Source organism: Trifolium pratense, linkage group LG3 (assembly GCF_020283565.1).
Source record: "Trifolium pratense cultivar HEN17-A07 linkage group LG3, ARS_RC_1.1, whole genome shotgun sequence".
Classification (NCBI taxonomy): Eukaryota; Viridiplantae; Streptophyta; class Magnoliopsida; order Fabales; family Fabaceae; genus Trifolium; species Trifolium pratense.
In genome coordinates, this window is record NC_060061.1 from 50,730,261 (window position 1) to 50,746,618 (window position 16,358).

General features: G+C 34.9%; 2 protein-coding genes and 1 long non-coding RNA gene across 5 annotated transcripts; 2 read left to right on the forward strand and 1 right to left on the reverse strand.

Annotated features, from left to right (window-relative positions):
• Nucleotides 1-208: 208 nt before the first annotated feature.
• Nucleotides 209-2,765, forward strand: LOC123915877. Of its 2 annotated transcripts, XR_006811999.1 has the most exons (5): nucleotides 210-488; nucleotides 781-832; nucleotides 1,016-1,534; nucleotides 2,068-2,219; nucleotides 2,324-2,764. It is a non-coding gene; the product is annotated as an uncharacterized LOC123915877 (long non-coding RNA). The 2 variants fall into 2 exon arrangements; XR_006811998.1 differs by having other exon boundaries at nucleotides 209-488; nucleotides 781-1,534; nucleotides 2,324-2,765.
• Nucleotides 2,766-3,822: 1,057 nt separating this feature from the next.
• LOC123915327 (cation/H(+) antiporter 28-like) lies at nucleotides 3,823-6,807 on the forward strand. Its single transcript, XM_045966459.1, has 3 exons — nucleotides 3,823-4,087; nucleotides 4,257-5,849; nucleotides 6,181-6,807. The coding sequence occupies exons 1-3, from the start codon at nucleotides 3,914-3,916 to the stop codon at nucleotides 6,805-6,807; spliced, it is 2,394 nt and encodes a 797-aa protein (XP_045822415.1). The 5' UTR covers nucleotides 3,823-3,913.
• Nucleotides 6,808-7,029: 222 nt separating this feature from the next.
• On the reverse strand, nucleotides 7,030-15,477 carry LOC123914007 (DNA topoisomerase 2). 2 transcript variants are annotated; one of them, XM_045964969.1, is made up of 20 exons: nucleotides 14,522-15,477; nucleotides 13,107-13,399; nucleotides 12,946-13,012; nucleotides 12,587-12,857; nucleotides 12,297-12,496; nucleotides 11,774-11,983; nucleotides 11,514-11,627; nucleotides 11,245-11,352; nucleotides 10,860-11,024; nucleotides 10,422-10,763; nucleotides 10,209-10,342; nucleotides 9,772-10,120; nucleotides 9,502-9,688; nucleotides 9,363-9,412; nucleotides 8,831-9,271; nucleotides 8,569-8,734; nucleotides 8,358-8,453; nucleotides 8,191-8,252; nucleotides 8,025-8,103; nucleotides 7,030-7,894 (listed from the first exon to the last, which is right to left on the reverse strand). In XM_045964969.1, the coding sequence occupies exons 1-20, from the start codon at nucleotides 15,059-15,061 to the stop codon at nucleotides 7,290-7,292; spliced, it is 4,479 nt and encodes a 1,492-aa protein (XP_045820925.1). In that variant the 5' UTR covers nucleotides 15,062-15,477; the 3' UTR covers nucleotides 7,030-7,289. The 2 variants fall into 2 exon arrangements, with proteins under 2 accessions (XP_045820925.1, XP_045820926.1); XM_045964970.1 differs by lacking the exon at nucleotides 8,358-8,453 and having other exon boundaries at nucleotides 14,522-15,197.
• Nucleotides 15,478-16,358: the final 881 nt, after the last annotated feature.

Consider the following 16,358-nt stretch of genomic DNA (forward strand, 5'->3'; position numbering starts at 1 on the left):
TCACTTCAGGTATTGGTATATCTGAAGTGGAAAAAATTAGGCAAGTGAAAAATTCATTGATAATTGATAAAGATTCCACTACGGTTTTTTTGTATAACTAAAGTGGAAAAAGATACGGTGGCATTCTGGTAATTACCATGAAATTTTGTTTTAACGATTCCACTTCCGTGTTTGGTTCCACCGTAGTGAAATCTCTCCCTTGAAAATTTGTATACGCGTACTCATTGCCCTAACTCTCATATTCTCTGAATCTCTCTCTCATTCTCTGAATCATCGTTTTCTCTGGTGGTGTTCGTGAATCTCAGTGAATCCCTCACTGATTCTCTCTCGTCGTGAACTGTTCTTCGTTTTAGCCGTACATCAAAATCGCTCGTGAATCTCACTGAAACCCTAACTCAGCAATATCTCTCCTGTTCGTGAACTGTTCTTCGTTTTCGCGATTGAACGAAGTTTCTTTTCTGTTTGCGATTGAACGAAGTTTTGTCCCGGTATGCTGATTTTTGATGTTTCGTGTTCTGTTCTTCGTTCTATTTAGTTTAAGCATTCATTTTTTTTTTCCCTTTGATTGTGATATGTTTAGAGTCTTTGGTTTATGTCATTTTTAGGGTTTTTGTTAAACAACGCTTATGTTGGTTGATTGTAATCTGATTTTTGTCTTTGATTATGATTATTTATGGGTAAATCTGAACTTATCAAGTTTGAAAACAGTACCCCAAATTGGTTTATGAATTTGCTGTGAAAGTTAATTTGCAAAGTCTGCAATTTTATTGTTGTTTGCAGATTTTTGAGAAATATGTTAAGAATTGGATTGCAATTGCTGCACCATTCCAGGGTAAGTAATTCTATTCTATATATTTAATCAGAATTATAAATTAAGGATATTTGAAGATGTTTTTTCTAGCACTTCAATGCAATTTGTAAAGTTAGGACTGTTGAAAATTTGCTTTCCTTGTTTAATCATCTGTGTTTACAGCCTAATTACCATTGGAAACTATTTCTAATAATTTCATTTTAGAAAGTCTTTGGATTCTTTATGGAAGCAAAGGATTGAAGATAGGAAACCTTTTTAGTATATAGTGGGATGCGAGCATTGGAAGGATTTGGTTTTGAGTGTTGAAGAAGGGGTTTTGATTCCTAAACCTGAGACTGAACTTATTGTTGATTTGGTATATGTTGTTTTGTCAAAGAATGATGATTTGAAAAGAGGGGTTTGGGCTGATTTATGGACTGGAAGTGGTGCTCTTGCTATATGTATTAGTAGGATTTTATGAAATGGTGGAAAGGTTATTGCATCGGATTAAAACCCCGTGGCTGTGGTGGAAAGATTAAATTCCCTTTGCTGCCCCATTTTCTCGTCCGAGAATTTTACCAAAGTTGATTTTTTTGCTAAGGAACAAGGGGAGAGTATGATGGATAAAGATGATATTCTTAGTAGTGATAGTGAGGATGAAGAGGATGATGATGACGATGATGCTGGGAAGAATAGCAAGTCTGATGCCAAAATGAAGGGTTGGTTTTCATCTATGTTTCAGAGGTAATATTGCTGAATTAGATTCTTTTATTGTTATATATTTTGTCAAGTTTGTTTACATCATTGGCTTCATTCAGATTTATATTAAGCAGCTAACCGTGTAGTTTAGGATTGATTTTGTGTTGCTTGAAATAGTGAAATTGGTATATACATGTGAATTGGATTATGTGAAGAATATTATTATTTTTTGAATGCATGTGAAGATTTTGTTGTCTGTTTCATTGTTTCTAATCCATGATACCTTGACAATTTGACTGTTCTTTCTAATTCTAATGGCGATTTTCGGCAATTTGGTGGTAGTAATAACATTACATTGTCAACTTCCTTTGATTGAAATTTGAAACCTTATTGATATTTCCTTTCCATATAATACATATGGTATCATCTGCTGTCCTTTGCTTTTGCTTTTAAGGTATATGTGCATCATTGAGATGCTAAGATTTAATTTGTAATGATATTAGGTATTCAGAAATTGATATTCTTTATATATACAATTTCATCTTATTAATACCGATGCTATTTTTCAAAAAATGCAGACGGCAATGGAAGAAGCACTTGTTCGGATTTTAACTCCTAGGCATTATATTGGCAACATATTGAGGGATGTTCATGCTGCTAAAGAGCAAAGGAAACCATATATTGTTGTATTTGTTGGAGTTGGAGTTGGAAATCTATTGATCTTGCTAAGGTGAAGGAAATTCATATATTGTTTCTCCTATTTATATAAATTTCATATGTTTGGCTTGCTTTTTAACTGGAAGGTGATATTCCATTTTATTTGCAAATGTGCAGGTTGCTTACTGGCTTCTGGAACACGATGTTAAAGTCATGATAGCTGCTTGTGATACATTTCGATTAGGAGCTGTTGAGCAGTTGCGGACACATGCACGTAGACTTGAGGTGTATATTGATTTTAATGCTTAAAGATTATTAGATATATTAATAGTTAATAATCAGTTACCGGGAGTTGTTGTAGCAAGAGTTTATTGATTCTATGAGGGTGTACTATATACTAAATGACTTGTATTATTGATTATTCTCAGTTTCTAGGCTTTTGCAGTTAAGAGATAGTATTGAAAAACAAACCTTGCATTTATTTTATGTAAATTGCAATAGAGGATGACTTGCAATTACATAATTTTCTTATTAGTTATGGATTGTAATGTAAGAATGATAGTGGAGGTTCTATCCTTATTTCTGTTAGTCATTCCAAGAGACTCAAGTAATTTGTTTTGAATTATGAGTTGTGTATGATTTTGGAGTATTTTGTTTTTTTGTATAGCAGGAAAAAAATGGTTTTTTAAAGCAGCAGCAAAAAAACTTTTTTTTTTAATAGTAATAGATTTCACGTCGGTTATAATATAAAACTGACGTGCAATCCCCATTTTTCACTTCGGGTAATACATAAAACCGACGTGGAATCCCCATTATTATTAATAAAAATTAATTGAAAAACCAGGATACCACTTCGGTTATAAACCGAACCGACGTGGAATCCCCGGACTTACAACGACGATGGTCTTTACGTCGGGTCAGAAATCGACGTGGAAAGTGGTTTCTGCCAGACGTGGAATCCTCATTCTGTACTAGTTTAGATTTGTATTACAGGGCTACTAGATTACTTGTATTTAGTTTAAATTTTTAGTGTAATTGTTATATTTGACTCAAAACATCCTTCAATGTGTTTGGAAGGTTGTTGGTTTTTCTTTTCAATTGTAATTGTAAGTCACAAATTTGCTTATTCAATTGTCTTTAGTGGCTCTATTGGAGACTCATAATTTAACACATGATTAAGAAAGTTAATTTTAAGTAAGCAGTTGTTAATAAATATTTTAATAATTTTATACTAGAATTTTTAAAAAGCAAGTTTTTTCATAATATAAAAAGCTAGTTTTTTTTTAAAATTTTTTTTATATTTATTTCTTCATTAACAATAGTATTTTTCTATCCAAAGTTTTACTAATTGACGAATAGCCAATAAGGCATATTGTTTAAGCCACGTGGATTTTGTTTTTAATTACTTAAAGACATTATTGTTTACAAGTATGTATGAATTAGTGATAGGGATGAAGTCTAACATTTGTGATTTATCCATATTTTTCGTTTTATAACTTTCCACACACTGTCTCAAAAATGTACTATCACATTATAAGTCTTTGTTGTCCTAAGAGTGCTCCTCTATTGTCTCCTTAAACAAAGCTAAGAAATAACAACCACTTGCTTTCACAAAAACATTTTGTGACAAATATTCATTAGCTAAACAAAAGTTACAAGAAAAAAAAAATACAATGTTGTCCTTAGTGTTTGAAACTTCAAAGAAGAAGAAGAAAAAAAACAAGATAATCTAGACAAAGAAAGATTGATTGATTTTGGCTTGTCAATATGGTGAGAATTGGCTTGCCAAAGTCAGCCTTATTTTGTGGTGACAAGTTGGGTAATCTCATTTGGGGAGTAGCACAAAACTTTTTTCTATTTGTTGCAATGGTGATTATGACCAATGGTTTACACTATTTTCTAAAGCCTTATTCACAACCTCGAATCACTTCCGACATATTTGTAAGTTTCTCTATCTCTTTTCGTTTTTAGATGTCAACCTAGTTGGTATATGTCTCTCATAACGATCTCTTTCCATTGCTATAAAAAATTGGTTTATTAGACAAAAGTTCAAAATGAAAGATTTTGTAATGCTTATAAAAAATAATTTTTCTCTTCTATATGAATGCAGGTAGGAGTAATTTTTGGAAACTTAGGTTATGTACGTGATCTATTTACAGAATTCAACAAGACATTTGGATTTATAATTGATTTTGGTATGATGGGTTACATGTTTGCATTAGGAGTAGAAATGGACCCATATGTACTATTACAAAAACCACCAAGACATGTTAGAGTTGCTTATTCAGGAGTTGGCATAACATTCATGCTAGCAGCTATTGTATCCCCTTTTAATAGGTTCTTCCCACACTTACAAAGACTATTAGAGTACACCACAGCTCTCTCCATCCTTCTAGCTAGCACGGATTCGCCTGCATTGACGCGTTTATTAACACAGCTCAAAATCGGAAAATCAGATATTGGGAAGCTTGTAATCGCATCCGCAATGCACTCGGATTTTGTGTGCTATTGTGTACTTTCGGTTGGTTACATGTTTTCTCCACTCCCCGAACTTTGCGATGATTTGAACAAACCTTATCTTTCAAAAACAAGCAAAATGGGTTTGGCAGTTTTGGGAGAAGTTTTATTCACACTAATGTTTTCGCCGTTTTTCATGAGTTGGGTTGATGAAGAAAATCCAGATGGTAGACCTATGAAAGGTCCACATTTGATACTTTCAATTGCATTTGTGGTGTTAATGTGTTCCTCTTCTGTTTTAGCTGGTTTTACTCCAATTTTAAGTGCATTTCTAGTAGGTGTTTGTTTCCCTAGAGAAGGTAGGGTTTCAAGATGGGTTATCACAAAAATCAATTACTTGTTGAATACAATTTTTTTTCCAATTTTTTTCTTGTGGGTTGGGTTTGAAGCTGATTTGAGCCAATTTGAAGCTACAAGGTATCGTACATGGATAAATATAGTGGTGCTTATCACTGTGTCAATAACTGGAAAAATTTCTGGAGCACTTGTTTCTGGGGCAGTACAAGGATTTCATTGGCCAGAAGCAACTGCAATAGGATTACTTCTTACGACAAAGGGACATGTGCATATCTACTTGGCTGTCAAAGTGATGAATTGTGTAGCAACAAGTAAGTCCAATGGCATTGGGATGATAATTGCAATATTTTTTACAGTTATATACACACCATCAGTTGTAGCACAAATCATAAGACGTGCAAAAAAACGGGTACCTACTCGTCACATGGTCATTCAATCGCTCGACCCATTGAGCGAACTAAGGATCCTCTTATGTGTTCATGGACCTCACAATGCTCCTGCTTCCATAAACTTCGCGGAGATTTCAAAAGGAGCAGCTGATCCTGGTATTCTAGTATATGTCACTGACATGATTGAACTAACCAATGATATATCTCCAACTTTAGAGACGGAGGAAGGATTGCACACAACAACTGTGAAAGACAGGGAAATATTGGACATGAGAGAAAAAATAACAAACGCATTCCAGGCACATATTTTAGATAGTGGTGAAGGTATTACATTGAAAAGAACCCTGGCACTGTCAACAATTACTAACATGCCGCACGACATTTGTGTTTTAGCAGAGGACATGATGGTTGCCCTTGTCGTATTACCATTCCATAGGGTTCAGCGTCAGGACGGAACATTGGATGGTGGTAATCAAGGGTTCAGATATGTCAACAGAAAGGTAATATCTTTAAAACTAGAGTTGACTTTCTTGAAAAATAATTCGGCAATAATTTGGATGCTTAACGTAGTTTTGAATTCGTGGAGCAGTTATTTATGTTAAGTTCACAGCTAATGAATAAAAACAAGTATCGCAACTCGGTAATCAGTCAATGAACATAATTAACCACAATTTTAAACATCACTATTCATGATTTTCAAAGTTGATTTGAACACATGAAAATCATGTATATTGAACATATTTTATATCAACAATAGTTAGACAGACTTATATATGTTTAATATGGTAGCATTTTAATAGCTAACCCTATAGATAATATTGTTTTGAGCAGGTCCTGAGAAGTGCTCCTTGTTCTGTCGGAATTCTAGTAGATAGAGGCCTTGGATCATTTGAACGTTTATCAAGATCTCAAACAAAAATGAATGTGGCAGTCATATTCATTGGTGGGAAAGATGATAGAGAAGCACTTGCCTATGCTAGCCGTGTCTCGCAACATCCAGGAGTAAAGCTATCTGTATTAAGATTCCTAGTAGATACAAGTGCAGAATCCTCTAGATTAGCTGGATACAGAATCATCCTACCAGATCAAGAAAAAGAAATGCAGTTAGATGATGAATGTTTTGCAGAGTTCTATGAGAAGCATGTGATTGGAGGGAAAATTGCATACGCGGAGAAGCATCTTGCAAATGCTGCTGAGACATTCTCTATTCTCAAATCATTTGAAGGACAATATTCATTGGTTATTTTAGGAAGAGAAGGAGGGATAAACTCTATTTTAACAAGGGGGATGAATGATTGGCAACAGTGTCCTGAACTAGGACCAATAGGGGATGTTCTTTCAGGACCAGACTTCTCAAGGACTATCTCAGTTTTGATCATACAGCAACACAAAGTTACAGGACAAATAGATGGATTAGATGATGACTTTTCTATCATGTCATATAATAAGTATGGTTAGATAGTAGCCATATCGAAGAAAAGAAAAAAAAAATAGACAGCTGGATAGGTGGTAGTGTAGATGTAGACACAATTGTATGTAGCAAAACAGAAATAGAAAAACTCGAGTCGAAAATTTGAAAATTGTGATATACATAGCTACGGGTAATGATGATTCAGAAAAGTTAAAAAGATGCATAATTAGTAATTGATAATCCACTCATGAGAATAATGCCAGAAAATATAAATAAGAAATCCTAAAAATATATAAAAACAAACTTGTGAATAATACAATTCAAATGTGAATAGAAGATTTTTATTGGTTAAAGTAATAAATCTGATTCAGTCATTCAAACTCATTGAGTTCAGAGTCATCACACAAAGAAAAGAAAATCTGCAAGAGACAGATCGAAGTTTTACTAAACGGTGCAGCCCAGCCCTCATCTAGTTGTACTAAAGCATAAAATTTCAGGTACACTGTAATGCAATATTTAAAGGAATAGTCTAGTCATCATCTTCTTCAAAATCAGATAATTCGGCATCGTCATCAGAATCATCATCAATCTCAGGTTCAGATTCACTCACAACATATTTCTTTTGAGTACGATTGGCCCTCTGAGGTCTAGCCCTTGATGGCTGTGGTGGAATCTCAACCACCTCCTCCTCTGCAATAGGAGAGTTAGAAGTAGAACCTTCAGACAAATCAGCAAGTGGACTTATATCCTTGTTAGCATCCCTTCCCAGTATAGAACCACTTTTCTTGTTAAATGGAGACTCCCTCATCTTCCTCACTTTCTTCTCTGGTGATTCAGCTGGCTGCAACATATCAGTCAATATTTTTTGACCTGATAATTGCTTGGTTCCTACATTTCGTTTCTTGGGGGCAGCAGGTGCCTTTGCAGGTGCCTTCTTGGCATTTTGAGCAGCAGGCTTTCTCCCTCCCTTCTTAACTGGGGCAGCCTTCTCATGTACTTCGAAGTCGTCATCATCATCAACATCATTAACTTCATTATCACTATCCAACACTATAGTACTTGACTTCTTTTTTGCACCACCCCCTCTGTTAATCTGTTTCTTCATAGCAGGCACAGGTTCTTCACTTTCCATGGCTGTGGAAGAAAACACCAACTTTAGTAACAAGCATGTGTAACCATATGTGCTATGTACTATATATATATTAGCATGGCAAATGAATTGATGATTTGAGAACATATTTGTACTTCATCTCAAAAAAATTACCTTGCGACTTTTCACCAGATGATTCAATGTTATATGCAGCTAGACGTTCTTGAAGAGATAGCATTTCTTCATCAGGTTCCTGATGATAGGCACATGAAAGTGTAAGGGCTAAACATGATTGGAAGGAAAAGAAACATACAATACAGGAAATTGGCAACTGGTATACCTTGGGAGTATTCTTCTTAGAACCTGCTCGCCCTTTTGGTTTTGCAATATCAACAGCATTCTCTGACAATGCAAATCGAGAAAGTTCATACCCAAATGGATATTAAAATTCAAAATATTTCACATAATATTAAAATTAAAAATTAATAATAAAACAATTCGGCTTACCAACTTCCATTGAAGAATTATCATTCTCTGGCTCAACATTTTGGGTTTTCTTAGTGTTCTTTCGTGGTTGTGGTGGCTTCTTACCAACAGCATTCTCTGATGATGGAAATCAAGAAAGTTCATAACCGAATGGATATTAAAATTAAAATTCCCAAGTCATGTGATATTAAAATTAAATTTATAAATTAATAATAAAACAACTCAGACTTACCAATTTCCATTGGAGAATTATCATTATCTGGCTCAACATTTTGTGTCTTCTTAGTATTCTTTCGTGGTTGTGGCGGCTTCTTTGCAGGTTTGGAAACAAAACCATTATTTTTTTTTGCTTGGCTTGATCTCTTTCGACCCGCTTCTGCGTCTTTGCTATCTAGCTCCTGAAACACAGTAAAACACAATAATGAATAAACGATAATAATACAGACCATCATTATTTCAAATACAACTAACAAAATTAAGTAACTGTCTCTTACATCAAGTTTCTTTTCAAACTCATCCAGATCCTTCAACCACAATGACTTTGATGGGGTTCCCATCAAAATTTCAAACTCCTTTTCCTTTTCAGCCTTTTCATCAAGCAGCTTCTGAACACTTTCAAGGGTCAAAGTTCCAATAGATAAGGATAAAAGATACTCATAGTCACCCCAAGTTGCTTCTTCAACCCTGACAGTCCCAGTTTCCTGCTCGCCATCTTCCCTCTCTTCTGAATTGTCATCATTTGCCCCTGCAACTTGTGGTTCTGAGGATTTACCTTTCCTTGGCATGGGAGTAAAACCTTTCTGCTTCAGCTCTTTCAACAATTCAGCTTTTTTCCGGTTACTCACGATAATTTCTCCATTCACAACCCCTAATATAAACCTGACTTTGTTGTCCAAAATCAACAAAAGTCTTTCAAGGTTGCCCAGTATATATTTCTGCATTTGTGCACAACTTGCATTTCAGTTCACATTAATTAATAGGTACAAAATATAGAGACGGATCTATGCAATTACCATAATAACTCACCTTTCTTTTTTCATAATACTCCAGCCGAAGTGGATAGAACTCTTCAAGAACTACATAAGAAAGGACACAGAAAGTGAGTAGTGTTAAAAACATTACATGATATTGTACTTCAAAACAATATGCGTAGAGAAGGGTATACTTTGTTCTGGATTGTCAAATTTCTTAATATTTCCCTCTGCGTCAAAAAGATGCATGTTGCTTGTGCTAATAGTGCCAGTCAATTTAAATTTCTTGAATAATCCCTCTTGCATTATTGTAGCTATTTTGTCTGCCTTCATCTTGACTTCAATGTCTACAATTTCATCATCCCCATTTTGCCTAAAATCCTGCAACAAAGGAAATTTACATATGAAAAAGGCACAAATTAACCTATTGTGTAAATGGATAGTAAATGTATAGGTCATGTTACCTCAATGAGAGGATCCTTGACATTAGGAGTCCCATCAGTTATGGATTCCAGGAACTGCTTATAATCTTGAGTCCACTTCCGTACTGGAAGCTCTGTGATTCTGAAAGTTTGTTCATCTATTTCCACTACTGAGCCATTGACTATGTAGCCTCCTTCCTTGGCGCTTTTCTCAATGGTTCCTCTGAATCCTCTGTACCATGGATCCATTGGCACCATTTCCTCACCATTCAACAAACGTCTAACATTGGCACTAATTTCTCGTGGATTATAGTTGGGAATGTAAGAACTCCATCCCGTCCCAATTCCCTCACTACCATTGACAAGAACCAGAGGAATAATTGGTATGTACCTGAGTTGTAACAAGCAGTATTTGAATCAGTTACAAATTACTAATCACAAACAAAATAGCCTTTAGAAACAAAGGAGAAACAAAATACCAGGTTGGTTCAATGGACCTCCCATCCTCATTCAAGTATTCAAGAAGCTTATCATCATCCTCATGGAAGAGGCTTCGAGTAACCGTATTTAGCTCAGTGTAAATGTATCTGGAACTTGCATGGTCTTTACCGCCCTGGAAAGAGAAAATTATCAAGGACAAATTTAAAAAAGAAAATGATGAATAATGCAACAACGAAGCAGGATCAACTCACCAAGTTTCGAGTACCAAATTGACCATTTGGTTTGAGAAGATTGATGTTGTTACTGCCGACAAAGTCCTGTGCCATTCCAATAATTGTGCTAGCAAGACTTTGCTCACCATGGTGGTAAGCAGAGTGCTCAGACACATAACCTATGAATTGCCCAACTTTAATTTCTTTGACCAACTTTTTCTTAAATGAACAGAAAAGAATTTTCCTTTGACCAGGTTTAAGGCCATCAACCATGGAGGGAATGGACCTTTGGAGATCTGCCATTGAGAACAATATAAGCTCTTTGTTAACAAAGTCCTTGTAGTTTATAAGTTTGGCTTCATGATCACGACAAGTGCCAGGCTGCAACAACAGAGAATGGTAAAATATATGTTAGCTATATACACCCTAGAAAAGTAAGCTTCTGTTCGCAGAATCGCATATTGGTAAAAGTCAAACCTCAAAATTACGAATCCAGATCTTCCGGTCTTCAGCTTTTTTCTTACTGAATGCCAGCTCAATTGCATTTCCATCGAGTTCATCATCCCAAACGAAGTCTTTTTTGTGCTTATCAAGATCTCGAAAGTACTCTCGCCCTTCTTGGGGAGTACTTGTACCCAACCCCTAAAGAAACAACAAAAACAAAATAAGCAAACACTGAAAGGAACAATTATAAACGCAAAAATTATTTTGGTTTGACAGATTCTGTGCCCAGCAAAAATCCTTTCGCGGGATGTGCAGCTATGGCGGAAATAAAAGAAAAATGAAATAAAAGTGATAAGGGAAGAAGGGGTTGCTAATGTGACCTAACCCATAAGGGTTGTTAATGCTTACAACAACAAACCTTATAGTATTTTATCTGCCAACCACTTGCATTCCCCAATGTTTCTTTCCACGCTTCATATTCCGGCATCGAATAAAATGATAGTTTGGTCCCGTTTGAATGAGTAGCCTGCAGAGAAAGATAAATGTATCTCAAAAAAAACAAGACAAAAAGATAAATGTAGATAATAGAAATGATATCCAAAAGGGATCCTTTACTCAACAATATGTAAAGTTCAGAGTTTTCTTCATCAAAACAAATATAAAGCATACAGCATTAATAATACTAACCCTTATAATGGGAGTAGTAAACTCAACCATGAAAGATGGAACTTTAAGCAGTGATGGCCAGAATGAATGAATGAAATTTATCAGCAGCCCTTTGATGTGGGAGCCATCATGATCCTGAATCACACATAAGGTTGGGCTATTATTATAATTATGGGGATTAAGAAAATCATACATAATACATACTTGTGCCTCATCATATCCTACTGAAACTGAACATAAAAGTCAAAACATTAATAAACAGATCTTTAAGTAATTCTCACCTGATCAGCCATAATCATCAAATGACCATATCTCAAAGACTTCACATTTGTGTACTCTTTGTTTTGCTGCAGTCCAAGAATCTTCTTTATATTTTGAATTTCTTCGTTCTCCATTATCTGTTTACTACTAGCTTCCCGCACATTGAGCAATTTGCCTCTCAATGGAAACACACCATAGTGGTCTCGACCCACAACAGAGAGCCCAGCCATCTACACACCAAAAAATAAGTCAAATTAAGTCAAGTTTTCCTCATTCTTTGTGGTTTACTTTAAATTTAAATGACTACATGCTTCAACCATTTCCTCTTTTACTTAAATGACAATATTCACACCAAAATTTGAAATATAAATTTTTCTATGAGTTTACTTGAGGGAGAAGTGTGGATCACAATCCTTAAAATTCTGTTTCTTAATTTTTTATTTTCAATCCAAAGCCTGTGGTTGCACTTGCACTGGAGGGTTATGTCACGGGAGTGAATCGAACTTGAATATAGACAATAGCAAACAATGTATAACCACTTACCGCAAGGGCCTTAGCAGAATCTCCCTCTGTCAATATCAAGGTACACTTTTCAGAGTTCCTTCCACCAGCATCATTGGCATCCTCAAGCTTTACAATCCCACGGATCCTCTGGGTCTTAGTTCCATCAGTTTTCTTCAAATCTTTACTTTGTTTAAAATCTGCCCATGATAGGAGGGTGTCCACTATTCCAGATTTTTCAACTGCAGAAGTTTACAACATGTGAGTGTAAATATGAGCACAATTTGCGGTTAATTCATCACATTACAGCTAACCAATGAAGCTCTACTAACCATCCTTCAGCATTGATTCTGGAACATCACATTTAGAACCAAAACTAGCTTGTCTTGTAGTGAGAGTCTCCTTAGTTTGAGAATCAAAAGCAGGGTTGTCAATAAGAGCATTGACGAAAACCCACAAATGATTCTTCACAGTGTGAGCTTTCACATTGGCATCCTTCTTTTTCTTATTTACTTTATTCATTACATGGGCGGTAATCTGATTGGTGATGTAATCAACGTGAGTCCCACCCTTGATTGTAGCAATGGAGTTAACAAAGCTGACCTGGTAAAAAATTAAATTAAGGTGTGTAAGACAAAAAGTTAACACCAAAGAACCTCAAAGTTAGTATACTTCAAAAGTCACTAGTCACCTGTTGAAATTGCCCCTCACTTAGACTCACGCAAATCTCCCACCTATCACCTACTTTGGCATGAATCCTAATAACAACCAAATCAAGTTATATAACAACAGGAAAAACACACCCACACATACACAATTGAGTTCTCAAACTATATATCAATAGAAATAAACCTTGGCAGGGGCATGGGTTTGGACTTCTCCGCAGATTTCAGGAAGAGATCAGCATAATCACGGAACGACTTAAAACGAATCAAGGTGCCATTGAGTTCAACTTTAACAGTCTTTCCAAGGCACCCTGCCATGTCCAGCACACGCTTTTTCATCAAAGCAACAACGTCCTCTTCAAGATAGGTCATTTTGAACTTCTCCAAGTCAGGCTTAAAGGTCACCTTTGTCCAGTTCTCACTAGCTTTGCATTTGGTTATGACTGGTTCGGACTTCTTCCCCATATTGTTTGAGAACACCTTAGTAACACAAACAATCAACCCAATCATCAATAGCCATATAAATAACCACAAACAGCTTCATAAATGGCCCATAAACTTAACTAATATATAGAAGATGAGCTTCAACTAACAAAAAATTAGGTTTAATGAGTAACAAAAAAATAAGGAGAACCATACAAATGAAAGCCAAAACTAAAACAAACATTCCAATGATTCTGCAATGTTAGCAGTATAAAAGAAAGCACTGACTGAGCATATACCTAAGAACTGTCAAATACACCCGAACTTCAGCTAATCAGTTAATCATCAGCAATTAAAATAAAATAAAAGGAACTGGCAGAAGCAATGAAAGCAACAAAATCAAAGACCAAAAAGAAAAAAACACAGATAAAAAATTAAAAATCAACCTAACAACAGTCAAATACACCAAACTTCAGTTCATTTCCTTTAAAATTTGAAACCATAACAGGATTCTAAATCCACAATTAATACACCTAAATTTACACATAAACTGCAATGAATCTAAAGCGTATTCCCCAAAATGTAGTCACCGATTGAGAACATACCAAAATATAATCAATCAAACAAACAAAAACTTAAGTTCATTTCACCATGCATCAAAACCCTAGCAAGAGCCCAAATCAACAAACTCAATTTCAGTTAATTATTCCATACATTAAAAACCCTAGCATGGTCCTATATCAACAACTTCAACAGTTCATTACATCAAACAATCAAAACCATAGCAAATCCTAAATCCACAAATTGAAAATCAATTAATTTCAGTTCATAACACCAAAGATTCAAAACGGCAACGCTAGCACAATCCTATATCCACAGCTTCAATTTCAGTTCATTATACCAAACATTCAAAACCCTAGCAAATCCTAAATCCACAAGTTCAAAATCAATTTCAGTTCATAACACCAAACATTCAAAACGCTAGCACAATCCTATATCCACAACTTCAATTTTAGTTCATAACACCAAACAAATTAAACAAATCAACGAATTAAAAAGCAATTTCTAAATCAACAAATTAAAAATCAATTTCAGTTCATAACATCAAATATTCAAAACCCTAGGCGAATCCTAAATCAAAAAAATCCAATCAAATTCAACAAATCAACGAATCACTACCTGCTTATACTTCTTCAGACGACGTCCATCAGCAGTCTCAATGATAAACTCAGTCGAGAAAATATTCGTGAGCTTAGCACCATAACCGTTACGTCCACCAGTAGTTTTCTTCACATTATCATCATAGTTACTACTAGTAAGAAGATGACCAAAAATCAACTCAGGAACATAAACCTTCTCTTCTTGATGAATCTCAACCGGAACACCGTCACCGTTATTATAAACAGAAACGGTATTTGCTTCCGGATCGATCGTAACTTTGAGTGAATCCATGGACGGATCTCGCTGTTTGTTATCGGCAGCGTTAACAAGAATCTCATCGAAGATCTTGTAAAGTCCAGGAACGTATGAAATTGAACGGTTAACCATTTCGTCGTTTTCGTAAACCCATAGATTTTGAGTGTGTTTTTCAATTGAACCTACGTAGGTATCAGGACGGAGGAGAATGTGTTCGAGCTGTGTTTTCTTTTGGTACATTTCTTCGATTGTTTTCGAAGGAATGTTCGCGGCGTTGCTGGTTTGGAGAGGTCGTTTTTCCATGGTGGCGTGGTGGTGGTTGACACGGAGGTAGTGTCGTCGGAGAGAGAAATGAGAGAGAGAGTGTGAATGTGGTGATGGAAATGAATGTAAGAAGGGTTTGATTTTAATTTGAAGAGAAAGGGGTGAAAGAATCTAACGGTTGGTTTTGGAGTTTGAAATTTGAATGAAGAGTATAGAGCGGGAGTTTGAAATTTTGAGTTTTGACTAGGGTTTGTGTATTTGGATTCAGGTTCTCGGGTTTGGGTGATTCGTCTGAGTGATGAAAGAGAAGGGACGTTTGTTTTGTGGGAACTTGGAAAGTAAGATTACGGGTGTGGGTCGGGTTATGTATTGGATCCGGGTGACTACATGTTACATGTGGCCTGTGTGGGTCAAAAGAAGATACTAGATGTATCGGAAGTGTGTCTTGGACTCTTGGTTGAAAATTTTTAAAATGGGATACTTCTTTTTATCAAGAAAATGGGATACTTCAAAAATTGATCTACCGTGGATTATTATTCATAAAATATTTAAATTTAACGACAAATTTTAATGTAGTATGAGAATATAATTTAATGGTCGTTCTTTTTTTTTTACTATTGAAATTGATACTAATTTGATTAGAATAATGAAAAATAAATATATAATTCGTATGAATTAACGTCAATCATGTCATTATTTTAACCGTAAAGATTAGAAGAACCGTGATTTTTTACTTTTAAGGAATATCATTGATAGTCGCTTGAATTTTTCATAATTTTAAGAATTGATTCATAGTGAACCACTTATGACAATGGTCCACCATAGTAGTAGTCGTTGGTTCTATATTAACAAAAAGTTCTTTTTATTGAATTGATTTTATTGTTATGGTTACCTTTACCTTACCCGTATACATTAATGATTTTAAAATTGAGAAAACTCGTATATATTAATGATTTTAAAATTGAGAAATTTTGTATTAAAAAAAATTTAATTTACACAGACAATATTTTTATATTTTTTTCCTCAACTTTATAAGGTTGATGTTGGTTTAAGAAATTTTATGATTGGATGTTTAAAAATTATCAATTTAAATTTGGATAGTACTAAAAAAAATTATGTTAGATGGATAACTTTATCAAAATTACTTTTATATGTTTGTGTGTATATAAATGCAAGAAATTATTTCATATTATCACAAAATTAGAAATATGAGTACGTCAAATTTGTCCGGTCATCGTTGTCGGTTTATTTTTTTCCTTCTTTAAGACTCCCGTAGTATCATTATATCCATTGAGTCTCTGTTTAAATCTTTTTATGGGTGGGAGTGAGGATATTA

Bases quoted from the DNA above. Each gene is read 5' to 3' on its own strand.
- LOC123915327 (XM_045966459.1), top strand. From the start codon at position 3,914: ATGGTGAGAATTGGCTTGCCAAAGTCAGCCTTATTTTGTGGTGACAAG. The intron at 4,088-4,256 runs GTAAGTTTCTCT...ATATGAATGCAG, and splicing joins GAATCACTTCCGACATATTT to GTAGGAGTAATTTTTGGAAA. The intron at 5,850-6,180 runs GTAATATCTTTA...TGTTTTGAGCAG, and splicing joins TCAGATATGTCAACAGAAAG to GTCCTGAGAAGTGCTCCTTG.
- LOC123914007 (XM_045964969.1), bottom strand. From the start codon at position 15,061: ATGGAAAAACGACCTCTCCAAACCAGCAACGCCGCGAACATTCCTTCG. The intron at 12,858-12,945 runs GTGACTAGTGAC...ATTTTTTACCAG, and splicing joins GTGAGGGGCAATTTCAACAG to GTCAGCTTTGTTAACTCCAT. The intron at 8,253-8,357 runs GTAAGCCGAATT...TTGCATTGTCAG, and splicing joins TAATTCTTCAATGGAAGTTG to AGAATGCTGTTGATATTGCA.